This window comes from Fusarium proliferatum (assembly GCF_900067095.1).
Source record: "Fusarium proliferatum ET1 genome assembly, contig: FPRO_scaffold009, whole genome shotgun sequence".
Lineage (NCBI taxonomy): Eukaryota > Fungi > Ascomycota > Sordariomycetes > Hypocreales > Nectriaceae > Fusarium > Fusarium proliferatum.
The window spans coordinates 735,040-762,274 of record NW_022194798.1 but is presented as its reverse complement, the minus strand read 5'-3'; the positions used below and the strand labels follow the sequence as shown (position 1 = coordinate 762,274).

General features: G+C 50.0%; 12 protein-coding genes and 1 non-coding gene across 13 annotated transcripts; 10 read left to right on the top strand and 3 right to left on the bottom strand.

Moving 5' to 3' along the window:
* Window positions 1-582: 582 nt before the first annotated feature.
* Window positions 583-1,583, top strand: FPRO_15522 (uncharacterized protein; the record flags this gene model as incomplete). Its single annotated transcript, XM_031220150.1, has 5 exons — window positions 583-628; window positions 682-909; window positions 970-1,188; window positions 1,248-1,306; window positions 1,356-1,583. 5 exons carry the CDS (start codon window positions 583-585, stop codon window positions 1,581-1,583), a joined length of 780 nt encoding a protein of 259 aa, XP_031085837.1.
* Window positions 1,584-1,685: 102 nt separating this feature from the next.
* Window positions 1,686-1,775, top strand: tRNA. Its single transcript is given in 2 exon segments — window positions 1,686-1,721; window positions 1,740-1,775. It is a non-coding gene; the product is annotated as a tRNA-Ala (tRNA).
* A 426-nt stretch (window positions 1,776-2,201) lies between these two features.
* FPRO_15523 (uncharacterized protein) lies at window positions 2,202-2,944 on the top strand (the record flags this gene model as incomplete). The annotated part of the gene is made up of 2 exons (XM_031220149.1): window positions 2,202-2,239; window positions 2,314-2,944. The coding sequence occupies 2 exons, from the start codon at window positions 2,202-2,204 to the stop codon at window positions 2,942-2,944; spliced, it is 669 nt and encodes a 222-aa protein (XP_031085836.1).
* A 1,375-nt stretch (window positions 2,945-4,319) lies between these two features.
* Window positions 4,320-5,627, top strand: FPRO_15524 (uncharacterized protein; the record flags this gene model as incomplete). Its single annotated transcript, XM_031220147.1, has 6 exons — window positions 4,320-4,340; window positions 4,397-4,624; window positions 4,682-4,884; window positions 4,939-5,027; window positions 5,079-5,243; window positions 5,296-5,627. The coding sequence occupies 6 exons, from the start codon at window positions 4,320-4,322 to the stop codon at window positions 5,625-5,627; spliced, it is 1,038 nt and encodes a 345-aa protein (XP_031085835.1).
* Window positions 5,628-6,169: 542 nt separating this feature from the next.
* FPRO_15525 (uncharacterized protein) lies at window positions 6,170-7,720 on the bottom strand (the record flags this gene model as incomplete). The annotated part of the gene is made up of 4 exons (XM_031220146.1): window positions 6,170-6,959; window positions 7,006-7,237; window positions 7,296-7,493; window positions 7,543-7,720. 4 exons carry the CDS (start codon window positions 7,718-7,720, stop codon window positions 6,170-6,172), a joined length of 1,398 nt encoding a protein of 465 aa, XP_031085834.1.
* Window positions 7,721-8,299: 579 nt separating this feature from the next.
* Window positions 8,300-9,436, top strand: FPRO_15526 (putative polysaccharide deacetylase family protein; the record flags this gene model as incomplete). The annotated part of the gene is made up of 4 exons (XM_031220145.1): window positions 8,300-8,558; window positions 8,613-8,940; window positions 9,061-9,261; window positions 9,307-9,436. 4 exons carry the CDS (start codon window positions 8,300-8,302, stop codon window positions 9,434-9,436), a joined length of 918 nt encoding a protein of 305 aa, XP_031085833.1.
* A 64-nt stretch (window positions 9,437-9,500) lies between these two features.
* On the bottom strand, window positions 9,501-12,117 carry FPRO_15527 (uncharacterized protein; the record flags this gene model as incomplete). The annotated part of the gene is made up of 5 exons (XM_031220144.1): window positions 9,501-9,754; window positions 9,808-11,250; window positions 11,300-11,554; window positions 11,614-11,959; window positions 12,031-12,117. 5 exons carry the CDS (start codon window positions 12,115-12,117, stop codon window positions 9,501-9,503), a joined length of 2,385 nt encoding a protein of 794 aa, XP_031085832.1.
* A 485-nt stretch (window positions 12,118-12,602) lies between these two features.
* Window positions 12,603-14,312, bottom strand: FPRO_15528 (related to amidases; the record flags this gene model as incomplete). Its single annotated transcript, XM_031220143.1, has 2 exons — window positions 12,603-14,223; window positions 14,284-14,312. The coding sequence occupies 2 exons, from the start codon at window positions 14,310-14,312 to the stop codon at window positions 12,603-12,605; spliced, it is 1,650 nt and encodes a 549-aa protein (XP_031085831.1).
* A 393-nt stretch (window positions 14,313-14,705) lies between these two features.
* On the top strand, window positions 14,706-15,849 carry FPRO_15529 (uncharacterized protein; the record flags this gene model as incomplete). The annotated part of the gene is made up of 2 exons (XM_031220142.1): window positions 14,706-14,759; window positions 14,809-15,849. The coding sequence occupies 2 exons, from the start codon at window positions 14,706-14,708 to the stop codon at window positions 15,847-15,849; spliced, it is 1,095 nt and encodes a 364-aa protein (XP_031085830.1).
* Window positions 15,850-19,137: 3,288 nt separating this feature from the next.
* FPRO_15530 (uncharacterized protein) lies at window positions 19,138-20,554 on the top strand (the record flags this gene model as incomplete). The annotated part of the gene is made up of 6 exons (XM_031220141.1): window positions 19,138-19,175; window positions 19,230-19,414; window positions 19,470-19,935; window positions 19,988-20,072; window positions 20,123-20,325; window positions 20,380-20,554. 6 exons carry the CDS (start codon window positions 19,138-19,140, stop codon window positions 20,552-20,554), a joined length of 1,152 nt encoding a protein of 383 aa, XP_031085829.1.
* Window positions 20,555-20,665: 111 nt separating this feature from the next.
* On the top strand, window positions 20,666-22,000 carry FPRO_15531 (uncharacterized protein; the record flags this gene model as incomplete). Its single annotated transcript, XM_031220140.1, has 4 exons — window positions 20,666-20,971; window positions 21,030-21,494; window positions 21,550-21,718; window positions 21,798-22,000. 4 exons carry the CDS (start codon window positions 20,666-20,668, stop codon window positions 21,998-22,000), a joined length of 1,143 nt encoding a protein of 380 aa, XP_031085828.1.
* An 891-nt stretch (window positions 22,001-22,891) lies between these two features.
* On the top strand, window positions 22,892-25,153 carry FPRO_15532 (uncharacterized protein; the record flags this gene model as incomplete). The annotated part of the gene is made up of 6 exons (XM_031220139.1): window positions 22,892-23,583; window positions 23,633-23,703; window positions 23,754-24,293; window positions 24,341-24,585; window positions 24,635-24,963; window positions 25,018-25,153. 6 exons carry the CDS (start codon window positions 22,892-22,894, stop codon window positions 25,151-25,153), a joined length of 2,013 nt encoding a protein of 670 aa, XP_031085827.1.
* Window positions 25,154-25,808: 655 nt separating this feature from the next.
* Window positions 25,809-26,954, top strand: FPRO_15533 (uncharacterized protein; the record flags this gene model as incomplete). Its single annotated transcript, XM_031220138.1, has 2 exons — window positions 25,809-26,175; window positions 26,221-26,954. 2 exons carry the CDS (start codon window positions 25,809-25,811, stop codon window positions 26,952-26,954), a joined length of 1,101 nt encoding a protein of 366 aa, XP_031085826.1.
* Between the last annotated feature and the right edge of the window lie 281 nt (window positions 26,955-27,235).

The following is a 27,235-nucleotide window of genomic DNA, read 5'->3' as shown; positions in this document are numbered from 1 at the left end:
TGACACAGCAATTATAACGAAGAATCGAGTATATAACACTCGTTAATTGAGGCCTTTTTGAACCTAACCCACAGTGTTGTTGACAGAGTTCCTAACCAAAATCACGCACAATTCGTTCCGGTCTTTCATTTTTCCAGCCAACGGTCAGTCCATCTTGTTAATACGACTCTACAGAGCGAGATTTCAGAGGACAATACGTGGGGAGCTCATTGAGTTGATAGAGACGCGTTTCATCAATTGGTGATTAATGTCTCGTGTTAAACCGAGCATGCTACTGACAAATGCCGTTACCCTGCACAGGGACGATTTATGGAGGGTCTTGGAGGGCGACTCCAACTCACCCCAGCGGTTGGAGTAACTCCACTTCTGAGATAAGATAGCTCTGATAACGATAACGTTGGAGCTTAGCGTCACAGGCTTCACAGCCCATGTCTGGTATCCATCTTGGTTGGCACGTATGCTACTGTGACTGTATACTCTGAGATAAGACTACGCCGGTATCGCCACGTAGAGAGTCCCCTCAATCCAATCCGCTGGGTGTGTAAGTTGCCGTTAGCAAAATACCACAATCAACTGGAGACCATGTCCATCTTCAATGGCGTTGCGCTCGTGACTGGGGCTGCTTCAGGTACGAACCCTGTCACTTCCCGTGCTTCCGCTATTTCGCTGACAGTTTGCAAGGTATCGGCCGTGAGACAGCTCTATCTTTTGCACGGGAAGGATGTAAAAGGATCGTTATAGTCGATCGTGATGCGAAAAAGCTCGACGACACAGAACTTGCGATTAAAGAATCCTTCCAGGATGTTCAGGTCCTGGCTTTACCAACAGACATCTCCAAAGAGGAGGACATCGAGAACCTCTATAGCCAAACGACCAAAACCTATGGCAGAGTAGACTATGTTGTCAACGGTGCTGGTAGAGTTGTTTTGACACTGAGACAGTTGCTCGTCAATGACTGATCGTATATAGGCGTGTTGAGTAACAACAAGAGGTCTCATGAGTCTTCCATTGAGGAATTTGATATGATCAACAATGTCAACTACCGCGGATGTTGGTTATCCTCTCGCGCTGCTATTCAACGTATGCTCAAGCAAGACCCTCTCCCTACTCATGACGGAAGACCTGGAGTTCGAGGAAGCATTGTCAACATCGCCTCACAACTGGGAGTGGTTGGACGCCCAGCAGCACGTAAGTGTCGACATGCAAACCTCAAATCTGAATCAAACACTAACCGTCGTCAACTACAGCGGCCTATTGCGGGAGCAAGGCAGCCGTGATTAGCATGACAAGATGCGATGCTATAGATGTATGTATCTCGCCAGCACCCGACTTGGCAAATTTACTGATCTGTACAGTACTCCAAGGATCTCATCCGAGTCAACGCCGTTTGCCCTGGTCTTATCGATACAGCGATGACCAGGCCTCAAGCTGATGTCTTGAGCCCTGCCATCAACATCGCTCCAATGGGTCGCATGGGTAGCCCGCAGGAGGTTGCTGATTGCATATTATTTCTTGCAAGCAGTAAAGCAAGCTTTGTTCAAGGAGCTGCCATGATGGTTGACGGCGGATATGTCATTAATTAGTTGTAGTTGTTATCGTGATAGAAATCTCCTCTGGTGAGTTGTATGGAATTCACTCATAGGTCTTTACAGCGAGGAATCATCTCAACCAATCAAAAATCGTTCGGGCGAATGGTTTAGTGGTATAATACTCCCTTAGCATGATTCATCAGAATAATCTGGGAGTGGTCCAGGGTTCGATTCCCTGTTCGTCCAACTTCGGTGGTTTGATTCCGCCTGTACCATCTTTTTGCCCTTGGTCGTTTTTGCCCTTGACCGCCCTGATCCGACCAGTCTTTTCGAGCAATTCATGTTGGACTTGGCAATGCCTGTGAGCTACTGGATGTTCCATGAACTAATGGCTTTGGAACTGAAAGTAGATACCTTATGTATTGGCCTCCAACTCCATTTTTGTCATAGCGACCCCATTCATCTCCACTGCCTATGTCATGATGTTGCAGTCCACCAATCATCGTCATCAATTCCTCGTCGGCATTGACGAGATGGGTCGGGATAGCACCAGTGAAACCTCATAACGTAGTTCGGGACGTGATTTCAAAGCATCTCCACCAGCAGTAGCTTCTAGACTTGGTGTTCCTTTCAACAAGTATATAAGTAGGGGCGTAGCTCCCTGCCAACCAAATGTATCAACAAACCGCACTATATAAGAAAGTCACAGGGTCTTAAATCTCAAAACACCGAATATCCAACATGACTTCTCTCAAGCCCCTCATCCTACACGCTCATACCACAGGCCCCAACCCTTCAAGGTGGCCATTCTCCTTGAGGGTCTCAACATCCCATACACCGTCAAGCTCTGGCAGTTTGGAGATGCACCCAATGGTGTTAAGGGTGAAAGCTTCCTCAAGATCAACCCCAATGGCCGCGTTCCGGCTTTGGAAGATCCTAACACCAACGTCACCAGCTGGGAATCTCTTGCATGTATGAACTACATCCTCCGCGTCTACGATTCCGGGAACAAGTTCGGTGCACGACAGGAAGCAGGCGAGCAAGGACGAGCTGATGTCGACGCGTGGACTAGCTTCCTTGTTAGCACTCTCGGCCCGTTCCTTGGTCAGTGTAACTGGTTCCGTCATTACAACAACGTCAAGAATGAGAATGCGTATGAGAGATATCAAGCTCAGGTCTATCGGTGCTTCGGAGTTTTGGAGGAGCAGCTGAAGAAGCATGATGGAGAATGGATCTTGGCCGGGGACAAACCGAATGTCGTCGACTTCCACTTCGAGCCTTGGATGAGACAGTATGAGTATGCTGGTTTGAGTCTGGATGACTATCCGAAGGTGAAGGCTTGGTTGGACCGTGTTCAGGCGTTGCCTGAGGTGAAGAAAGCGTATGAGAAGATCAAGGCTGGGGAGGAGGTCTAAACCCTACAAAGAGGTGCAAAGCGATGTCAATGTATTAAGATTCTTTAAAATAAAAACTCTTTTCTTGTTACCTCTCGGATAACCTCTGTCGCGAATTGTTGACACGGTCAACAATTCGTGACAAAGTCGTGATGCATAGCGCATATGCTGCAAATTGCTTCATGATACTGGACTTGAAAAATGAGAGTACCCGTAGGTAAAAGGGTTGGAAGTAGAGAGTTTGAATTATACAAATTTGGAAAGGGTAGCACTTTTTGTCTCGCGACCACCGCGTATATGGACTCATCATCCCGTCCAAATTGCCGTGAGCAAATGGAAACATTCAGCCACATGTCTCAGCCGCAAATTGCCCTTCTGATAGACACTTTCATTGGCAAAGCCGGAGAATTGACCTTCTGATGTTGGTCTAAGCCATTTATTGCCTCGAGTCATTTCCCTGGAGCTTTTGCCCCTGACGCTCCAAAATTTTCGGTAGCGCAAGTTTATGGTTGCGTGTGTGTCCGTCAGCCACTGGAACATGTTGCCTATCTCAGAAGGTGGTTGGTTGGTGTCTCTAGCTGAAAAGAGATGATGGCTTGCGGGATAGGGGGCATGGAGGCTTATCAGACAGATCCTAACCACATTGAGCTTACGGCGTCCTCGAATTGAATTGCCTCCATACGTAGATGTGCAATGCAAGCCACGTCCGGATTTGCAGAAGAGGTACAGTAAGTACGGTAGGTACAGCAGGCATGTATGCGCTGATCAATGCCATGTCGTACTGCTGTTCCAGCCAGTTATGCACAACAATTCAAGCGCGCGACAGTTGCAGTCCTTCTCACCACAAATTGCACATGCTGTTTCAAGAATCCATGCTTATTTCCCTGGCATTGGCGCCAAGTCGATCCGTTAGGATCAGCAAGCGGGCCGATATCTACGGTCCCACTCGGACTTCATGCTTTGGTGCGCAATGGCTATTGAGGTGTTGTACATGTTCTGGACACGCTCCTTTCAACGCTGTTGTCAAGTCTATGCGGACCAATTACCAGAGTTACCATTACCTAGATGGACAATGCTTTGGCAGGTATGCAGCCGAGGTCTATTTCGGAGGAGGAACTTTGTTGGCGAATGCTGTTATCGGATCGCTCCGAGCATGTGCCAAAGACGCCAACGCAGCGCTCAGACATGTACAACCCCATCGAGAATAGTGCAATGGTCTAGCTGAGCGAAGCTTTGAACTCTAAAGTCTAGTGGTTGGTTTCAGCGAAGAAGCGTTAAAAGCTAAATGCGCTGCCATCCGCCAGCGGAATTTTCCTTCTTCAGTTACCCATGTCCCCTTGCTGTCGCATCTCTACTCGGCGGTAGAACCAAGGCTGTGGCCGCCAGCCAAGCATCAATGAATATCAATACTTCTATTGTATGTTTGTCGAATATGTACTACTCACTCTTTTGGTACTAACTGAAGTTGCGTAGGCTATACAAGCAGTACTGCTTGTTTTGGCATTAGTTGTTCTTATTCTACGAACCTGGGCGCATTACCTCCTAAAGCAGAACCTCCTCAACCTGTCTGATGTTTTTGCATGGCTAGGATGGGTCTTCAGCTTGGGATGGTTCATCTGCTCGACTCTCGCGCTCCAAATCCTCATCGACAACCCTGCGATCGGATCCGAGCTCGTGGTCAATAATGTTGAGTACTTGAAAGTATGGCGACACAGCGGCTGCGAAAGGGGAACTACAATGCTGACCAACTATATGTAGACCGTGCTAGTGGCCGAGTACTTCTTTGACACGGGTATCTACTTTCCCAAGATATCCATTGTTCTCTTCTACTGGACGTTAATTCCCAGGGTTCTGGAAACCTTGAGAAGAGTGTTACTCGGTATCTCGATTTATCTCGGTTGTGCTCTGCTCGCGTCAGTGCTCACAAATACTCTCATATGCCTGCCTTTCTCCGATAACTGGTACGCTTGACGACCTGATTTGCCGAATCCTTGGAATTGACAGACATCAAACAGGTCAATCGAAAATCAACTCAAGTCAGCTTGGAATTCGTACCCTTCCTTCTGTATTCAGTGGGCTCTCAACTTCTCCACGGACTTGCTCAGTAGGTCCCGAAGGTCTCGCACGCTTTGTTGCTTGTCTAACATGGTCTCAGTATTTGTCTACCCATTCTTCCTCCTCAAACACTTGAGATTGCGCAAGGAACAAAAGATTGGCCTCATTGGCGTCTTTTCCTTGGGAACGATCACATTGATGGTCAGCCTCTCACGATTCATCGCATACAATGTTACCGACTTTGAGCTTGAGGACGAATCCGGCAGTACGTTCCATCACCAAAGCCTTTTTCAAATGCATAAACTGACCCATTATAGACACATTAACTCTCGCCGAAATGAGTACCGCCGTCATTGTCGTTTGTCTCCCGGGCCTCCGAACATTCCTCGTACGATCGAAAAAGTCGACCAATCGCTCGTCTTCACACCAGCTCAGCGGCTATGGCAACCACACAAGGATCGGAGTAGGACAAACATCCAAGACCGGCGCACATAAAGGACAAGGGCCGCCATCATCCTACGCAAAATGGGGCGTGAGAGATGATGAGATCGAGTTGGTAACTCACATACGCGTTTCCCACGAACTGGCGAATCCCGACGCCTGCAGCGCGAGCGAACAAAGTGCGACGAGTCGAAATTTAGGGTTATAATCTTCACAATAGAGTTTGGCGTTGGAGGAAATAAATTACATGATTTACGAACCACGAGATATTGGGATTGGACGGCATAAATGGACGTGTTATTACACCAGAGGCTTCACAAAAGATGGCAATTGCATTTTGGATAGACGAACAGAGTATGATATCATTTGGCATCTCTCAGTAAGTGCGAAGCCTAGAAGTTCCATATTAGACGGAAGATAGGCCTCAATTGTTAACTCAGAAATCAACCCCCTACTGAGAGTACTACTTACTGACCAACATAAGTGACCTGCCGCCTTGACACCAAAGACTACCGTGTGTATCTGGGGTCTAACAAACAATAGATCAGACCGCCTCAAGTGGGTTGCCTCCTCATATCTAGTCATCCTGTGTATTGTCACATCTGGCTCGACAGGCGGGTTACTCAAAAGCACCTGTGATCACCGTGTTCTCTACCCCAGTATTATTGAGATACTCCTGCCATACAAAAGGAGGCAATAGAATAAATAAGCTTGAAGTTAAACTCTATACTAGGCTTGAGTCATAAGAATCTACCTGTCATTGTTCTCGCAACTGAAGGCTCCTCCGATAAGTCCCTGTGAATAAGCATCGATGATGTTTTGAATAACACCATAGGTTCCACCAATAGTCAAGAAAACAGATAACGCAATCATCAACCAGTTAAGATAGTAAACAATAACCTGCCACATCTTTCCCTTTCGGTAGTGCTGGTGGTCATAGACCCAAAGATATCCAGGCAAGCCCAGTGCGAGAGGCGAAAAGGTGAGACTTCCAGCGAGAGCCAGGAGGTAGTTGAAGATGGGGATTCCAGAAGCGAGAAGGAACGAAACAGCCGACATGGCAGTCGTGCATCCCAGCCAAACTGCCCAGTGTACCACGGTGTTCTTCTGGAAGTGCTCTGAGTGTCGGAGGAGTCGGACGAAGAGGTATTTGGCTGCGACGTGGACATACAGACAGGCACTGACAAGGAGACCAGTAAGACCAATACCATAAGCGACCTTCTTGATGGTAGGACCTGCACTTCCCAGAGATGGAGAAGCCACCCATTGACCGCAGTACTTGTAGACTACAAGCGAGAAAGTGAGGTATGAAGCAGTGACGATACCCATGCAGAGGTAGACAGCCTTGTTGTAGTCTCGAGGTCGACGCATCTCAGAGATAACTGGCAGAAAGGCGGAAGTTCCAGCACCGCTGCAGAAGATTGTAGAGACTGACGTGATAGCCGCAACAAAAGTGGGATTGCCGATGACATGGTAGCCAAACTCATAGTCTCCAGTCTGGGGAGCGGCAGCAGGTCGATCGAGGGTTGTAACACCGACGCTAAGACATGTAAGTAAAGAAGGGACAGTGGATACAAGAGACTTACACGACGATGAAAACAGCAACATAGACGGTCAAGAAGCCAGCCCACGTAAGCCACGCAATATTCTCAAACTTGCGTACACTTGCGAGAATCAGAACTGCGATTGTCGCCACTAACATGAACCAATTGGTGCAGATAGCATGGTTGCTAAGAACATTGAGCGCAACAGATGTACCGAAGATGCCTGAAGCACCGACGATGGCGTATGTGACGAGGAACAAAACTCCAACGACCTCTGACACGATGGCTATTAGTCTTTGTGCATACAAACAAATAGAGTCAGGCTTTCTTACCCTTCAGCCAAGTACCGCCAACTACATTCGCCATATCCGCGATGCTATGGCAGCCAGCATGTCTGTTTCGGAAGTTTCCTTGGACAATGGCGCAGTAGGTATTGAGGCCTTGCCACCCTAGGACATTGATCGCACCAGGGAGAGCACCAAGGACGAACATGGCACTCGGAATTGTGAGGACACCAGTTGCGAAAATGACTTCATAAAGGGTTAGCTTCACCTTCAAAAACATATTACAAAGACTTACCCTTCAGAAAGATGACAGACGCCTGAATCCACCCAACAGTGCGGAAGTCAACCTTGCCAGGAATTTTCTGGAAAACCTCCCCATCATCAACGCCCTCCTGTCTTCCAAGCTCAATGCTTCCATTGCTGAGCATGCCACCAGACTGCTTCTCGCCTTTCTCTCCTTCAGAAGAACTCATATTGGCCGAAGTAGTGTTCATAGACAGATGATGAAGAAACAAGATGGATGATGCAGGACTCAAAACGGTGGGATCGACCTGTCTATTATCACTTGTCGATCAACACCGGCAGTCTTTGCCAAGCTCAACTTTATCAAGAACCCAGCAATATCTCCTTGTGAATGCTTCATCAAAGTCCAATGATAAGGTCTGGGGTAAGAAAACAGCCCCTGTAAAACTCTGGGGAAGATCCTGACTCGTAGAGTGATAAGAGAGTTGGAGCATAGCGTTGGAGTTGGAGACTAGCGTGAGATTAGTTCTGGGGTGAATGATACCCCATGATAAGTTGGTAGCCCGATAAGCGTCATTACCCCTCTTAGTTATCGGTATTGGTGTAATCTCTGGATTGGAGACGCGGGGAGACTGCCGCATGCGTAATTCTTGAGGGTCCAGATTCTAGAATCTTGACGTATTTCTAGCCAGAGCTATCTGAACCGCTTAACTTCCTGGAGATTATTCACATCATTATTGCATTGCATATCGTGTTCAAGTCCTCAATTGATCTCCACTTCTTCACATTGTCACCAAACAGACGTCGCCATGCCTAAGCGTATTCTGTGCTCGTATGGAGTCGATGTTGATGCCGTTGCTGGTTGGCTTGGCTCCTATGGAGGTGAAGATTCACCCAGTGATATCTCCCGTGGCCTATTCGCTGGAACACATGGAACTCGTCGAATGTTGAAGCTGTTCGACAAGTACAACATCAAGGCGACATGGTTCATTCCCGGACACAGTCTTGAAACTTTCCCTGAAGAATGCGCAATGGTCAGAGATGCCGGGCATGAAATTGGGCTCCACGGTTCGTGATATGACTGTCTCAAGTTGGCCACTAGAACTAACGACAATCCAATAGGCTACTCTCATGAGAATCCTTCCGACATGACACTAGAGCAACAACGTGATGTCTTGGAAAAGACTCATAAGATGCTCACAGAGTTCTGCGGCAAACCTCCTCGCGGAAGTGTCGCCCCTTGGTGGGAGACTAGTAAGGAAGGAGTTGATCTGATGCTGAGCTATGGCATCGAGTATGATCACTCAATGTCTCATGATGATTGCCATATGTACTGGCTACGAACTAATGATAGCTGGACCAAAATCGACTATAAGCAAAAGGCTGAGACCTGGATGAAGCCATTAGTCAAGGGCCAGGACACAGGACTTGTTGAGATTCCAGCAAACTGGTATTTAGATGAGGTGAGTTTCGGCAGTCATTGATGCAAGACCCAAGCGCTAACATTCATCACAGTATGTCAACTGAACGTGCGACAATACTGCCGAGAATGATTCTGACACTTTGACAGCCTTCCTCCCATGATGTTCATCAAAGATGCCCCCAACAGCCACGGCTGGGTCAACTCTCGCGATGTTGAAGACCTGTGGCGAGACCACTTTGACTACTTCTACCGCGAATATGCTGATGATCCCGATCAGATCTGCGTGTTTCCTCTCACAGTTCATCCGGATGTTTCCGGTCGGCCGCATGCACTGCTAATGCACGAGAGGTAAGAGCGGGAATAATCAGCCGAGCTCGGGCTAACGTCGGACAGATTGATTGAGTATATCAACAAGCATGAAGGCGTTGAATGGGTGACGATGGAGCAGATGTGTGACGAGTTCAAGAAGAAGAACAAGCCACCCAAGGGAGCTGTGATGCCGAAGGCTCAGGAGCAAAAATAGGGTGTTATTGGTAGTAACATATAAAAACGTTTCTAGAGCCTGTGATCAAACCTCAAGCGGAAGATCAACCGAAGTTTTTGTGAATGAGTATTTCCCTGTACTTTTCTAGCCCAACACCAATTATGTTGATGAAAGGCCATTGCGTATTACTCTTGAAGAAATGTGCCCATATCTTCAGAACTGCCAGGGATAAGTTGCTTAGATCTCGAAAGTCAAGAAGACTTGGGTTATCCGTGTCAACGCCTTGATCAAAATCGACGACCGTGTATGCCTCCTCCACGATGCATCTCACCCAGTGCAAGATCCTGTCTTCGCTGTCTGGAGTATTGTTAGCTTCAAAAGACGAAACATCCCATCAAAAATAAACTTACCACTCAGTGGATGCTCAGCAATCGTTTCTCCAAGCTTCGATAACCACTTGCTCAGCAACACTGCGCAGTCCAGGCCAGATAGGGAGTGTCTTACGCTCCAGAAGAAAGCCTGGCTTCGGGCGACTCGATCAACTCCAAGTCTGACTGGGATGCCGATCATGTGCGCTGAGTAGAGGAGTGCAGCAATAACGCCGTCACTTCGCTCGATATCGGGACTGCTTGCGATGGCATTGGCGATGCGTTGCGGATCACGTGTCTCGAGTTGTCTGTAAGGACCCAAGTGCAGATATATGCGCACATATGCTAGTGATAGAAGAGAACTGGAAGTGAAGGGGATCGGTCCATTCTCGTTGTTTGGGTCAAGGGTTGACTCTGGTGCTTGTTGCCAGCACGAAGTCCACGAGCGCAAGCCTCGCTCGAGTTTCTCAACCTCTTCGCTTGGGAGGACAGCCGAGCTGCTGGTGACCGGAAGGCTTAGATCTCGCACGATGTGTATTCTCTGGAGCAGTCCATGGAGCAGGACATAGTTACCCAATGGCGTAGGAATCGGGAGTAGTGGCGCTGTGTCATTCTTGTTCTTAAGCAGTAATGATAACGCTTCTCGGAAGAACAACTGTGGCTCCTGAATCTCTTTTGTCGCAGCGCGCCATAACGCTGGTGTCGGAGCTTTCCACTCCTTTGTAGAGCATGGTAGTCGGAGACCAATCTCGTTACTACGGAGTGTTGGGTAGATATTGTATGCGATGCTGTGAGTATGAAGGAAAGAGAAGCCGATGAGCTTGGAGCGTCTGTTTGACTCTTGCTTAATCCACGTCTTCCATTCATGCCACAATGAGTTGCCGTCACTTGGCTGATCTGATGGTGTTGGCGATGCGGGCTCATCGACGTCTTCAAGACCAGAGTTCCGCAAGACTTGAGTAAGAATGCCTTGCAACACAAAGGACTCCTGGACCATCGGTGCTTTTGGCTCCCAAGTCGCAAAGCCCATGAGTGTGATCAAGGCCCTGATAGTCTCAACTGCCGAATCAGCCTCCGTATCGCCACGTCGACCACTCTGCGAAGTGACATGTGGTATGGGAAGCGTTGAGAGACCAAATGAGTCCGAACCATTTCTCAGCCTTTCCATCAACAGAGCTTTTCCGGCAAAGAAAAGTCTTTCTGACGCCCTCGACTCGAAGCAGTATTGCGCCCCGATGGCCGCGATGCCAAAGATCAGCTCAGGTGAGTGATCGTTGATCTGCCATGTTGGGATGTGGATGAATGGCATATGTGTGTGAAAGCCGCCGAAGAAAGAGGTCACGTAACGCGTGAGAGCGTGTCTCGATGGGACACAGAAAGAAGGGTCCAGGAGATGCGAGTGATCAAGGATGGATGCTTTGAGCTTCGATCTTTGCTCCTCGGTGACTTTGAAAGGCCGTGTTTCGGGGTCAATAGCCCTTGGATCTGTCCGTGTGAGTGATCACATTGGCTAAGGTCTGAAGCAGGGACTTACTATCTGTGTCGGAGACATAGTTGGATATCCGATTACCCGTAGGCGCAGAAGGAAGCCATGAGCTGAACGGTGTTCCAGCTCGGGTTGGAGCTCCTTGCCGAGGCGAGGTCTCTTCATTACTGTCTTGTGTAAGCCTGGGGTCGATGGGTTCCTCATGCCTGTCAGGGTCGCCGAAGAAAGGGCTCCACTCAGCAGAGAGGCCGACGCCGTCGAGGAAACTGGTGAACTCGCGAAAGTGGGTGTCAAAGTCGACGCCTTTTCGAGTCAGCTGAGTTCATCGAGAGACAGATTGTACTGAGAGACTTAGTACTGACCGCTGTCGAGCATCTGTGGTGACAGAAAGTTTGGAACGAATTGGCCATCGTCTGCACTTGCTGGATGTTCTACTTGTTCGTCTACTGTCTGAGGAACAGCAACGGGGAGCTGTATCGGCTGCTGTGTTCTCGCACAGAACCATGGGTCAACACTTAGGCCGGAGAGCGACACAGCTGCAGCCAAATCTGGGTCGGCGATGCTGTCATTCCTCTGCTGTACTACAGTCACATTCCCTTGCGCAGGTTCAGGTGATGGTACGTCGCCCTCATGCTCGGCTAGCCTCTGATGACGCGTGAGCAAGTCACGTCTCGCAAAGGATGCCCCGCAATGGCACAGAAACGGCTTCTCTTTAGTATCTACTCATCCACCGTCGCATCAGCCAGCTACCCTATCTTCGATCAGATAGCGAGACTCACGTGTTCTGACGTGCCTCTCGAGATGCTCCGTCCGCTTGAAGGTGCGCCCGCAATGTGGACACATGCGTAGATTGACTCCAGCTCCATTGTAACCCACTCTTTGTCGCTTGTTTGGAGTCTCGTATGTGCCGATGTTGTCACTCATTCTGCAGCAATGACTCCAAGAGTTGGAGAGGAATTGCGATGGAGGAGGCGAATGGGGTAGTGCATCGTTTATCATGGAGTCGGAGGTGGGGCAGGCTTGGAGTAGCGTCTGATAGCGTTATCTTTGGCGTGTCATCGCGGGGAGATAATCAACTAACGGAATTGGGTGAGCAAAACACGGTACCACGTTAGTCACCTATTGCTCAGCATGACGGGCAGTTTGTGGAGGTGGTTTACAGTAGATTGCCCGAGTTGAAGAAATTACTAAAGAGATACTAGCAGCTTTACGGAGTAGACTAAGGGGGAATGAAATTCTGGAGGTCAAGGCGAAGCACGTAACTTGTAGCCATGGAACGCTCAACAGGCACGCACCGCAAATGATCAAAGAAACAAAGTAATGTTCCTTCTACAGGCGCCAGGGTCCGGCTCTACAGATGTGAAGATTCTCTAACGCGTCGGACCTCATTCAGCACATCCTCCGTCTCTTCAGCCGTCGACTTCCCCTCCTGCTCCCAGTCAAAACTACTCTCCAGTGCCTTCGCAACGTTCAAAACCTTTTTCTCTTGCCAAAGACCACCAACGATCTGCAACCCAACCGGCAACGAAACACTCTCATCATCAACAGCCTTGGACCAACCGACAGGAAGCGACAGAGCAGGATTACCCGTGACGTTGAAGATGGCAGTGTTGTTCGTCATCCCAATGCTCGGCTCGAATGACTTGAGCACAGACTCTCGTGAGCCGTGACGCGGTGCGACAAAGGGCGTTGTTGGCATGATGATGACGTCGTACTCTTTGAACTTTGCTTCGTATGCGTCGCGTATTTGGCGGCCGATGTTGACTGTCTTTGCGTAGAGGCCCGGGAAATTGCGTGAAAGATAGATGCCGTTGATGACAGTGTTCTTGGTGGATGGGAAGAGCTTCTCGAATCCAGAGGATGTCCAAGGAAGACGGGCGTGCTCGAACTCAGTCAGGTAAAGACCTCGACGACCATTGGCTTGGCCCAGGATGCCTGCCGAGCCGGATATGCGTTGCTGGATGGTCCATATCGAAGGGCCTTCTTTGTGAAGAGGAATCGATACTTCGCTCACACTGGCACCAAGAGACTTGAGCCTATTGATGGTGTTGAAGAAAGTCTGCTTCACACCTGGCTGCACCAGATCGTTATCGTAGCCTTCCTTCAGAATGCCAATTCGAAGACCTTTTACTGATGCACTGGCCAATGAGTCCAAGTAGTTGAATGATCCGGGTGATGGTGCACCAAGTGATCGGTCGTCGATGCCGTCGTATCCCGCAATGACATCCAAGCAAGCAGCAACTTCGTCGACTGTCCTGGCGAGTGGTCCGGCATGGTCATCAATCTGATCGCCACTCGTGATACCTGTATATGGGACAAGTCCATGCGTTGGCTTGAACCCGACACAACCGCAGAGTGAGGCTGGTACGCGGATGCTACCGCCTTGATCTGTACCGATAGCAATGTCAGCGAGACGGCCCGTGACAAGAGCCGCGCCACCAGAGGTACTGCCGCCGGCCGAATACCCTGCTTTTCGCGGGTTGTCGATCGTGCCCTGCGCACTTGTGAAGGAAGATGTGGAGTTGCAGAAGTTTTCACACGTCGCGGTTCCTGTAATCACAGCTCCAGCCTCAAGGGCTCTCGTGACAACAGTCGCATCAGTCGACGGCGTCCAAGCGGGGAATGCATCGCTTCCAAAGAACTGCGGTACGCCAGCAACAGCGATACAGTCTTTCAGGCAAACAGCTTTTCCCGCCAATGCTGAGCGAGAAGACTGGTCGCCTTCGATTATGAAACGATGTGCCCAGGCATGACCGTAGCTTTGCTCGTGTTCTTCGAGAAGGTGGATGTTTTGACGGGGAAATCTCTCGATATCTGGGACGGGCTGATAGTCTGGGAGATTGGAGACACGGTCTGCGCAGTCGTGAACTGCTGCGAGGAGAAGTTGGTATTCTGATGACTCTTCGGGGCGGATGGTGAGGTTGAGAGGGTCGAGTAGGGCCTCGACGTCACCTGCCTGAACAGGGTTGCCACTAGAACAGAATATTAATATCCTTCTTTGACCTGTGAGTTCGACCTAGGAGTTGACTTACGGTAGAATCTCTTTGAAGAACACAGACATGGCTGCGGCGTAGATCGAGGCGGAATGGCGTGAGGGAGGTGTCGAAACGTACTAGCCAAGACAATCACAACCTAGAGGTAAACTTATCAGTTTATCAACATAGATAAAGCAACCCCATCATTCTATTTCTAAGGACATGATTGTTAATCTCAACCCGCTTCGTGGTCCACTCAAGCCGTTGGAGTACTTTGACCATGGCTGGAGACTTACCCCAAGATCCCTGTTGGGGTACTCCAACATCATGACATGGCGGGTCTTGATGGGACAGGTAGTGTGGCGATATGACCCAGGACTGGAGATAACATGGCAATCGGTTCTGTAGGTAGACGGTCTTGATGTCGCTTCTCGAGATTGAAATCGGAGAGCTTTGTAGAACAGAGAGTAGCAATTGCAATGGCGCCCAACGCAGAATTGCCATCTCGGATGAAAGCAGCGTATATCGCAGAGGTGAGCATGACTACTAAGAATTAGCCAGACGAGTGCTAATACTTCCCAGTATAACAAACCGTATGCCTTGGGGGAGCGGCCGCTGCCCACTATCGGCGACACCGACATTCTCGTGCAGGTTCACACCGCTGGATTCTGCCACTCAGACCTGCAAGCTTTGCAAGGCGAGTTCGAGAAACCTGCGCCAATTGGTCTGATCCCATCTCACGAGATAGCCGGCGTTGTCGCCAAATTGGGTACAAATTACCAAGGAGAGCTCAAAGTCGGCGACCGTGTTGGCGTCCTCAACTTCAAGCATGCTTGCGGCTCATGTGTAGGATGTCGCTTGACGCAACGAAGAGGCGAAGAGCTTGACCCTAGATTCTGCGATAACCGGGAAACCGCTGGCTTCTTGCACGACGGAGGGTTTGCGGAGTACGCGTCTGCTGATCCGGAGACAACCGTGAAGCTGCCGGACTCGATCTCGTTTGAGCAAGCGGCCCCGCTCACTTGTGCGGGAGCAACGGTCTGGGGAAGTCTTGAGGGCGCCACAGCGGGAGTAAGCAGAGGAGAGACAATAGCGATCGTGGGTATCGGTGGGCTTGGGCACTTGGGTGTGCAGTTCTCAAAGGCGCTCGGGTTCAAGGTCGTTGCGGTGGATAGCAGAGAAGCTGGTCGACAGTTAGCATCAGACGTGGAGAACTCAGCACTGAAGCCTGACCTTGTTATTGACTCTTCCGACACTACAGCGGCGTCAAAAGCCATCTTCGACTTCACAAACGGCGAAGGTGTCGCTGCCGCTGTTGTCTGCACGCCGTCGTCGGAAGCGAATCGGTGGGCGCTCAATGTTCTCAGGATCAAAGGAACGCTGGGAATACTCGGTCTTCCTCAGAACCCTTGGCAGTTCGACGCTGCGCCGATTGTGTTTCGGGAGCTGACGATCAAGGGGAGTTACGTGGCGGGGAGAGCGGCGACGGAGAGGATGATGAAGGTCGTGGAGGAGGCGGGCGTGAGGTCGCATTTAACTGTGTTGCCGTTCGAGAAGATTCAGGGCATTGTTGAGATTTATGAGGATGCGGCGTTCAAGGGACGGATTGTTGTACAGATATGAGTATCGAAGAAACATGTCTGCTGTAGCTATCTTTTTCAACGTGTGTCAGTGAGATCAAGCAGGTTTTCAGGTGCTATCAGACCATGTTTGCAAGAATTTAGGGGGAAGGCTGCTGAAGCTGAAGCTTGAGCAGAAGCCGAGTCTTGGTGGTTGGAGATAAGGATGATTCATGTGACTCCACAGCCTCCCTTCTCAGAACCATTCGACAGTCAATCACGTAAAGGCATTCATCTACACAAGTCACTGTGATACTGCACATGTTTTCTGCTTGGCGATCAAGCCCGACATCTTTTACATCTAGCAAACTAAATTCACCCTTGTTTCTTTGGCATCACGCAGGCATCCAAGTGCGGCAACAGACTTGTTCATGTACTCATTACTGTGAGCTAGATGTGTTATTTGCAGTTGAGACCTGTGGCTGAGAACTCATAATCGCCACGCTCGTCATGTACTCAGTTGCCTGGTCTTTCATCTTCTTGATGTCACTGTAGACAGCCTGGGAATAGATGTGGATGGCTCCCGCCCACCCCGCCCACCCTGCCCTCCAGGAAACTGCACGCTCCGGCATGACAGCGTACTGGGGATACCTGTGTTTACGCAGTCCGGGCTCCACCTTCAACATTGCCTTTCTCTCCCCGTTCAAGGTCATAACCCCCCAGACCCTTCCTCCTCCGATGCATAGGTGCTCTTGAATTTGGACTGGTATAATTGGTTGCGCTTCAAGTTCTCCTCCGACAGATGGCGACGTCGAATGAGGCCACTCTTGGCCTTCTTCCGCGTGCCCTGCTCGGCCGCCCACACTCCCGGGGAGTGTCAAACCGTCCAAAGCCGTTGAAGATTGGCGAATCCGATGGTGGTGGTCCCGTCTTCGTGCGAGGTCCATGGCAGGGACGAATGATAGGTCCAAGGATCTGCCAAAAGTCGCCGTGTGACTCAAAGAATCGCAAGTACTTAGCTTGCTTCCTGGACAGACAATATCGAACGTCGACTTGGATGAAGATGCGAGGAGGATCTCAGAATGTGTTGTTGTGAAAAGAGTCCGCAGGTCCCCTCCCTGTGTTGAACAAGGCTGCTGGAATCCCCAGGATGGGGTTCAAACAGCGAGCCTGGAGTGCAAGCAGATGGGCTCTGTGGATGACTGGCCGCTGGCTAGACCCGAAACCATTCGTCGTTCAGTTGCATCATCCAAGTCTTTACCCGCCGCAGCACGGGCAAAAGAACAGTGTCTGACGATGGAACACGAGAGGAGCCAAGATGCAAAGGATTTTGGGAAGTTATGAAAATGGAGAGGGGGTTTTGGAAAGTGAGGGCTTGGGAGCTGGCTTCTGTTCGGGATGCGGTCAGCTTGAGGCTTCTCCCTTCACTAGATCAGTCGACAAACCGGTGATGGCTCAACTCCTCAACGTGAGCGAGATACGATCCTTGCCCCTAGTATCAGCGGTCGAGAGCCGGCGTGCACTGAAATAGTGACGATGAGTGATGCCGAGGAGGGATAATGATGACGATTGCACAGCGAGCTGCTGGCTTATGGAGTGAACACGCAGTAAGAGATGAAGAGGAGGAGGTTCTGTTCGAGGGCCAAGAGAGTGGAAGTAGTGTGGTGCGGGGGAGAACTCGGTGTTAGGGCTTGGATGGAAGGTAAACAAGCTGGCAGTGGCAGAGGGAGGGCAGGAGGTTGCCAGACCGCACCATGCCCCTTTTGGATGAGGGCTCAGGAGTTGGCTGGTCAGCCTTGACTTCAAGGCATCTCATCTCGGCACGCCCTGAGAAAGTAGATGGATAACAGGCCAGTGACAGCGAGTGTTGGCCTTAGTTATGGAGTGGCAGTGCCCTGGCAACCAAATCAGCCTGCAGATTCCAGGCAAGCTTAAGAAGTGGCTGGTCATGAGCCCACGACGAGCTACACTCTCCGACACAGCCCAATTTTGCGCACGGGATTGCAGTCAAGGGTAAAGACTGATAGTTGACTTGGAAGGGGCATAGAAATAGCCTACAGTCATGTTATCACACAGTTGCTGGCAATCTGTCAAATATCATCCGGGAAGCCCCTGCTTGTTCACCCCCCCTGCACCATGTTCACAGATCGAAACGATCACAATCACTGAAAGTAACACCTGCTCAAATAGTACCGAAACAATGGAAGGCACGCAGAAAAGTACACAAGCCATTCTTCTTTAACCAATTGCATAAAGTGCATTTTGAACAAGACAAAGCTGGGCCCCAGTTTCGTGACGCCCCTTAACTCTTTGTCCACCCTGATACAGCAAGGAAAATGCGTTCTTTCCTTGATATAAAACTTCTCTGTTGTGAACCCTGCGACCTGGATTAAGTTGTTCGTCAAGTCAGGTCATGGAAGACTGCCAAGCCACACACTGAGTGTGGAGTCCGGCGTGGAGGCAGCTCTTTGCTGCAGCAGGAGGCTGGCAGTCACTCCAGGATGCCACTTGGCGCGCACCGCCAGCCACTGAAGATACCATGCACCTTAGAGTTGATAAAGGAACACGGCCAGACTTAAGGACTCACAATATGATCTGTAATGGCCCCGCTCACTGCGACTTACGATCATACCCCTTTTGCTGTATATGCCTCTGACTGACGACCGAGTTCATAACCTTGACAATAAGCATCTCAGGCGTTACTCCTCGAGGACTCATAAGATTTATTAATAGCCAAATTAACCGTGAGAATAAGTAAAGGTTATCACAATGAGAATTGGCGACCCTTACCCCGACATGATCTCTGCGAAATATGCAACTTGCAACCACACAACACCCCTTTCAATCCTGACCTTTTGTGCTTGCGCCAAAGTCTATTTCTAGTTCTCGAAGATAGAGTAATGTGTATCTTGGACTGGAACACCTAGTAAAGTCTGCAGTCAATGAGAGAAAGTGCACCGAGTCGCTGAGCCGACGGACCTATCCAATATGTCTGACACCTACACCTGAACAGTCCTGTGTGTACTGACGAACTCGGATTATGTGATATGTTCATTCTGCTCTCAAAGACGATATTTTTGACAGTGTCCCTCGAATGTCTGTGAATCGTCATTAAAAGAGTATCCCCAAATCGAATAGACCATGATTCAGTCGTCTATAAAAACGTGTCCCATAGTTTCGTACGTCAGACCCAAACTGTTGTCAATCTCTACCAGTGGAGACAGTGCCCGGTATGTCCCCACCACAGCCTGTTCTGAGTCTTTTTCTCCCTCCTTCAAACTGTAGACTTTTTCCTTCTTCCTCACAATCAGCAGTTCTTCCTTCGTCAACACAAATCGACACACTCGCCAAGATGTCGGAGAACTCAAACATGAAGCCTTGCGCCCTGCTGTTCGTCGCCTCTCTCTTCCCTCATACACGAGTCCGATGCTGACTTCACTCTAGTTTCGGCAACGCTGGCACCATCATCGCTGCTACTCCCAGTCTTGGCCTTCGTACCAAAATCAAGACTCAGGTCGGAACGGTCATTCCACCGAGTGCGGATCCATATTTCGGATTTCACTTGACTATCCGTCGTGATCGCAGACAACTTGTCAGCGAAGATGAGGGGCACGGCGTTTGCTTTTCCTGTAAGAGAGACACCTAAAGAACAACTGATACAGCACATCTGACATTTGAGTCTAGACGATCCCTCCCTCGATGAGCCTGTTTTGGCAGACTTTCGCATTACAGTCAAGTTTCCCCGCGGCGGTGTCTCCTGTGACTATCTCCCAGTTCCAGAGGATGTCCAGGCCAAGTTTCCCACCGTTCAGAATTGGCAAGGCTTTACATATCTTATCGTGCACCAGCGCGCTTTCGGGATTGTGCTCCAGGGTTATTCCCAGGGGTATTATAACTCCCCCGACCCCAAGCTTGAGGCGTGGGCTAGACACAATGGCAAAATCAACGACGTCTCGCTTCTGGATGTGCTTCAGCAAAGTGATTTCTACTTCGTTGTGGAAATGGATATCGACTCCTGCAGGGAGGTCATGGGAGACGAGGGCCTTCCTCCAAGATTCACGTATGGCTACCCCAGGCAGCCTACTAACGTCGAGGAGATGAAGGAGCTTGTCAACGGCAGTCACGGTGGCGCTTTTGCGCCGTGTTATAAGTGAGTATATCTGTTTCATATCGAGTCCCGCATGTACTAATGCCCATGGTAGCTTTGACAATGACGACTCATTTATCACGGCTATCAACCAAAGTGTTGTCCAGGACAACCTTTGGCTGCACGAAGAAGCCGAGGTGGTATGTATTACAAAATTCGATGAATATTAACAGGGCTCACACAACTATAGATAGCCCAAGAGCGCTTACAAGCATACTTCGGAGCACCTCCAGGGAATATCCCTGCAGGCACCAGCCTTACCCTTCTGGTTTCGGTAACAGAGGAGTGGAAGAACTCCCACGAGCTCGCCTTGAGACGTTCACTGATAAACAGTATTCTGATTCAAGTTAAAATATATGATGTGGGGTCTGAGGACTCTCAGCCAGCTCTATGGTAGGTCCAGTTAAGAAAGTTTGCGAAACACAAATTAGCGACCTCGTTTGATAGGGTTGGTAAGATCATTGAGCGGGGTGGTTCCATTCCCGAACTTCAGTCACATCTGACTGGAGACAACGAGTTGGTCCTACGAGTTCGCACCGCTGCCAAGCCCCAGGTTCGCGTCTACCCCTATAACGACCGCGCAACCGCCGATGAAGCTCTTTCGAAAGGAACGCAGAACTAGAACTCCGTGTCCTTAGTATTGAATTCTGGCATGGAAGAGGTCAAAAGAAGGGTCAAAGGCATGCGAGCATTCCGGCCCAACGCCCCGCCGACGAACCCAAGGGCATAGGGCATGGCCGTGGACGCCGAAGGTGACATCCTTGCGCCGCACCTACTTGACAGAGACCAGATGAACACGGCTAGTGAGGTCCTCTTCAAAATGAGAGTTCACCGTGCTGTACTTCGTGGTACAGGCTTCTATGAAGCGTTCAGGACGACACAAGACCTGAGGATTGGCTGTTTGCCCGTAATAAGTTACACCCGGCACGATGATCCCTACCTCATTCAGTGCATTCTTGAAGAGGCGAATTACTTTGACCGAAATCGCTTCCGGGCGTATCTGAGTCAGCGTGCGCTCAATATTGGTATCATCATCGGCGTAAGTTCTTTACTCCTAGTTACGTCCACGACAGCTTGATATTAATGAATCTCCTCAGGAACCGGGATCTGGAAAGACCACGCTCGGGGTGGCTGCAGCCCTCGCTATGGAGGCCAAACTCGGGAAGATTTTGTGTTCCAATCCTTCACATACGTCGATAGACCTCTTTGCCAGTCATCTTGACACTAGAGGTCGTGCCGTAGCGGCGCGCTACAATACCATCCTACCCGCGGGCCACCCTGATCGCCGCCGCCATCATCTGGTGATACGCATGTACGCGCAGAACGATGAAATGATGGCGGTCGCTCAAATTCTGAACAACCCCCAGGCTGTTGACTGGGCGCAGAACATGGACGAGTTCTTTCGAGAAACACACTGGAAGATGCACCTCTCTCTGGCCTACTGGACCTTGGCCATCTTGCGGTCGAACGCTGTGCCAGCCCTCGACGCCGACTGCAAGCTGAACCTGCGCACTATCCAAAGCTCCCTCGACAACGACGCCAGTGTCTTACCACTCCGCCAGGTAAAGTCCCATCGTTCTTAATGAACCAACGTTGATACCGTACTAACAGAGCCAGGTCGCGCGTGGACACATCAGCCGGGCGCAATATACCGCCACGCCGGATGCCATTCCGATCCTTCAGAGAACTATGTGCAGGATCTTACGCCAGGCCGATTTTCTATGTGTGCATCCGACGGAAGCGGAGATCTCGCCGCTTCCTCTTTGGAAGAGTCTTTTTGCCAAAGGTCTCGTAGTGGATGACGCCGGCAAAAGGGAGTGAAATGCACCATACAAGATGCCGCACTAGCTAACCATGATGCAAAGTGAATCGAGCCGACTTTTACGGTCTCTGGGGGAACAGCCTCCTTCCCGTCTTCCTCATTGGAGATCCTGGTGAGAAGCCTGTGGTTCTCACAATCGACGAGGCTGACGAGAATGGCAACTTGCTGAATCGCTTTGTCGCAGACGGTGCAATTTCGCCATTGAAATTCCTCGTGGCAGCTGGCATCCCCGTGTTCCGCTTGTAGTTCTACCCGGCGCTGACTGAATATTCTACTGGTGGGCTGTGTGGTATCATGGATAACACATCGGCGACGTCTAGGATGGTATGAGTGAGAGGATACTGCTAATTGTATGCATGATGTGAGGAACAGACTCAGACGTTGTGATCTGTTCGTACTGCTCGCACATTGTGGGCTTCTTCTTAGTCATTCAACTGAGGAAATACAAGTTCTGGCCGTTACCGATGCTTCTTTAACAATTGCTAACCATGTGAAAGTAATCTGAATGTACAGAAGCTCTAGATTTATTAGTACTCTTTGTGAGTGTTAATCTGTTTATAAAATTAAGAACAACTGGTAATACCATGGGACATGACATGGTGGTACTGACAAATTGCAATAGCCTTTTTCTATTTTGAAGATAAAGTCTCACAATTCTTCATGCGCGTCGTCAAATGAGCCGCCGACCAGTGATGGCCGCACGTGAAATTCAGTGGCTGCGCCAATCGTCAAAAACACCAAAAAAAGCGCCGATCAGTGAAGAATCTAGATTCATCCATCTCACAAATGACGAGCCCCAACCGTTTCTGGGTGCAACACACCAACATCTTATCTTCGGGGCAAACCGTCCGAGCGGCAACGCCTGAACCTTGATTAGTGCCACATCAGCAGTGAGAATGCATGTCATTGTGCTGCGGGGTCTAGCCTGAGGGTGCCATCGTTTGCGGCGGATGGTATGCCACTGGTCGGTTTGTGGCGCCCTGTAGAGGTGTGCTCGTTATCAATTGACATCAGATATCTTTCACCGACTTTGTTATCTGTCTTTGGGATCACGTCATTGTGTTGGTTGAGATGATGTAAAAACATCACCGCCTCTGCCTTTGGTGTTCTTCCATTGCACCCTGCAATCTCAGCAAAATGTCGCTGCCTACGAGCTCACCGTTCAGTCCCAGCGGCGAACGTCGAGGAAGACGACATTCTATCTTTGCTGATTTTATTCCAGACGATCTCACGTTTCCACCGCCGTTCATCGACCCGACTCCAAATGTAGAGGAGATTCTCAACCGCGATATTGACGAGTGCTCCTCTGGAGATGAGCACCGCGATGAAGCAGCCATCGAAGACCCCCGATACGTAAACGAAACAGATGTCCAACTTGCCTTTCATCCAACAGGCATCGCTTTCGGACAAGGCTTCTCCGCCGTTCCCCCTTCAAGCATCGATATCCCGCCCCCAAACCCCCACGACTTTGAGCAATCCCTTCGCGCTGAAGTTTCCCTCCTCCGCGACAACGATATCATACCACCGAGACATCCCCCAACAGGATGGAAGACCACGAAGCTCGGCCATCTGTATCGGCACCTGTTTAGTACGCGCGTGCACGATCACGACAAGCCGCTCTTCGCCTCGGAAGATTCGGGCGAGACCACGCCGCTGTTGAGGGACAGAGTTGTGAGGTTCGATGGGGTACCGCCAACGCCAGGGCCGGATGAGGTTCATAAGCGCTGGGAGGAGGCGCTGGCGTCGCATAAGATTGATACGACATGGCAGCGTGAGACCAAGACGTTGATTCAATACGCGCTGCCTCTTATCGTTACTTTTCTTCTACAGTGAGTGCATCATATGTGTTCAAATGAAGGATGAGACTGACAGCTCAAGCTACTCGGTCACTGTCGCTTCTGTCTTGACAGTCGGTCGCCTTGGAATGGAGGAGCTTGCGGCTGTCAACTGTAAGTACTCAGCATCTTTCTCAACCTGATACACATGCTAACATCTGTAGTGGCCACTATGACTGCCTCGATCACTTACTACGTCCCAGTCCAAGGCTTAGCAACGTGCCTCGACACTCTATGCGCACAAGCCTATGGCTCCGGCCACAAGCATCTCGTTGGCCTACAGGCGCAGAGAATGACCTGGCTTCTTTGGATAATCATGATTCCTATTGCTATCGTCTGGTGGTTTTCTGAACCCATCCTTGCCGCAGCCGTTGGCCCAGGCCGCACAACGCAATTGGCCGCTTTGTACATGCGAATCCTCATCGCAGGCATGCCCGGTGTCAGTGCCTTCGAGAGCGCAAAGAGGTTTGTTCAGAGTCAGGGTTTGTTCCATGCTACAACTTATACGCTTTTCATTGGAGCGCCTTTGAGCTTCTTGCAAAATTGGCTGTTTGTGTTCAAGTTTGGATGGGGCTTCCCTAGTGCCGCCATCGCGATGGCTGTCACTCACAACCTCCTCCCAATTCTTCTCATTTTGTACGTGCGGCTGTTTGAGGGATATGAGTGCTGGAAGGGTTTCAGCCGCAAGGCTTTCACAAACTGGGGTGAGTCAAGTTCAGTCTCGTCAACACATCCTTTCTGACTTTCGCAGGCCCAATGATCAAGTTGGCTTTGCCAGGAATGATCATGATCGAAGCCCAGTTCTCCGTGCTGGAGATTCTCACCATCGCCGCAGGGCGGTTCGGCACAGCACAACTAGCAGCTCAAGGAGTCTTGGTGACCGTTACATCAATGTCTTTCAATATTCCTTTCCCGTTGGCCATCGCGACCTCGACTCGAGTTGCAAACCTTATTGGGGCTGATCTGAGCAAGGCTGCGCGGGTAACAGCGAAAGTGGTGAGTCCAGCCTCATCTTCATCACCGTACACACTAACTGACCTCATAGGCCATCTTTGCTGCACTTGTCGTTGGGAGCATCAACTTGACAATCTTCACGACCCTCCGAAAACAAATCCCCGCCGTGTTCACGGAAGATGAGCAAGTGATTGACATTGCATCCAATGTCATTCTTGTTTGCGCTGTCATGCAAATCTTTGACGCTTTAGCAGCCGTCTCTCATGGCCTTCTTCGCGGAATCGGAAGACAATCCATCGGATCCTACGCCAATCTCTTCGCATACTATGTGGTCGCTCTTCCAATTGCGCTGGGCACCAGTTTCGGATTGGGCTGGGGGTTAGCTGGACTCTGGGTTGGTCTGACAGCGGGTCTCGCTGTGTAAGTTATACCCTCCTCTGCTTGTTGATGACTTGTGACTGACCTTTTGTGCAGGGTATCTGGCCTTGAGGCCATGTATTTGTACTTTACAGATTGGGAGGAAGCGGTGAAACAGGCTGAGGCAAGAATGCGAACCGAGACGAATAGAAGACGATCTTCGCTGTCAGGCTTGTCACAGGAAAGAAACTAAAATTACTGTGGTCATCTGATACGCTGTTTCATTTGTACATCTTATGAGCGACGGGCGGGCCTTTGTGATTCCTTTTTGGTAGCTTTCCCAACAAGTGTATGGGCATCAGATTGAGCAAAACAGCAAGCAAGCGTTATTCCTTTTAGTTCCTTTAGCGATTTAATTATTTCCTTTTCTTCTGATACTCGTTATGTTCGCGCACATTTCACGGCATTGAAAATGTCATTAAGCGGCGGGTGAGAGATTGCGATATGGCGTAACTTGGTGTTGTGGGGATCTTGGCCTGATCCCATTTTACTGCTAAAGCCGAACAAGCTCATGCTTGGCCTGACCCTTAATGCATTAGCGAATGCCAAAGCGTCCATCATCAGTAACTCAAATCGAATTAAACACTTAGTCACCATCTCTTGGTTAATCTGTTATCTCCAGTTGTCAAAACATCAGGTAAAATGGTGACTAAATGCGGCTAGTCTTCTTGTTACGCCTGTTTTGACGTTACATACATGCGGAGTCAATGATGTCAGATCAATGACGTATGTCGATCTCTTCAATTCAGGGTCTCAAAGAATGACGGCTTAAGTTTGCTGCTATTGCGTTACCCCCTCCATCATCACCGATCTTCAGGGTTCAACCTTACACAATATCATTATTCCCGATGGCAACCCAAACTGTCAACCCCCCGACCACTGATGGTTACCGTGATTCGGACGATGAGTTCAGCTCAGATGATCAAGAGTTCCATGTCGATGAGCGCTCTGGCCGATCTTGGCCGACCAAGATTCTTCACAATGTCATCCAGCCTTTGAAACCCAAGTTGGTAGACATAGGGAAAGTTTCGTCCGCTGATCCTACGCGATGCAAGCCCTCGAGAGGCGCAAGGAAGAGATGCGATGTTCAAGAGAACAAGGTTGAGGGAGTTTGGACCTATGATATGACTCCAAAGACCCCTGACGGGGAGAAGAGGTCCTATGCCAGGAGGATATTGTACTTTGCTGGAGGCGGGTGGCAAGCGCCTCCAAGTGGTAAGTAGGCCATTTTCTTACCGGGAACCCTACTGACGTTTGCAGGCCAGCATTGGACTTTCTGCGCAGAGATGATCAACCGCCTGCAGGATACCAGACTCACCCTCATTTCCTATCCTCTGGCGCCCAAAGACCCTGTTCAAGACTCATTTCCTGCAATCTGCAAGACTTACAGTGTCCTGTTGAAGGAATCATCTGATCTTGGCGAGAGGGTCATCGTTGCTGGAGACAGCTCAGGGGGTAACATCGCCCTATGTCTGGTGACCTGGACAATGAGGGATCAAGATGTACAAGCCGTTCGACCTCCATCTGCCATCCTCGCCATCACTGCAACTACCGACTTACGTCACAATCACCCCGCCATCAAAGAGGTAGACAAGGTTGATCCTATTCTAAGCGAGTCGTCCATCAATGGCACAGCTGGTGCGTGGGCTCCCGGCCACTCGGATGTGAGTCAACAAAGCGAGACGAACTCGGAAAGAACAAATAGGAATGAGAAGCTCGACTGGTCGGCCGATGACCCCCGAGTCTCACCCATCCATGCCGATCTCAACGTCTGCGTCAGGAACAATGTCAAGATCCATGGCATAACGGCTTCACATGATGTTCTGGGACCAGAGGCTGTTGAGTTTAGGGAGAGGTGTAGAAAGGAAGGAGTTGACGGACAGTGGTTGTCATGGGGTGATCAGATGCATTGTTTTCCGTTGGCGTACAAGTATGGCTTGAAGGAGAGTAAGGAGGGGCTTGAGTGGATCATAGATGTTTTGAAGAAATGTTGAAAGATACCCTATATGCTACTAAGATAGAACACAATGGAGTTGACGGTGACTTGGAGTTGTGCGTCGATGATAAGGTGTCCATGATTGCCAGTACTTACCTTGAGGGTCTGGAGGCCTAAACGTGGTTCAACCTACCAGGCTGTTAACGTAGCCAGGAACTAATCTTTTAACATGTAAAGTAAATCAATATTGATGAGAAGGCCGAACCATTGGTGAAGGAGGACCTGAATAAGGGTGATGGAAAGACTCATGCCCGCCCCCCGCCCCCCCCCCCCCCCCCC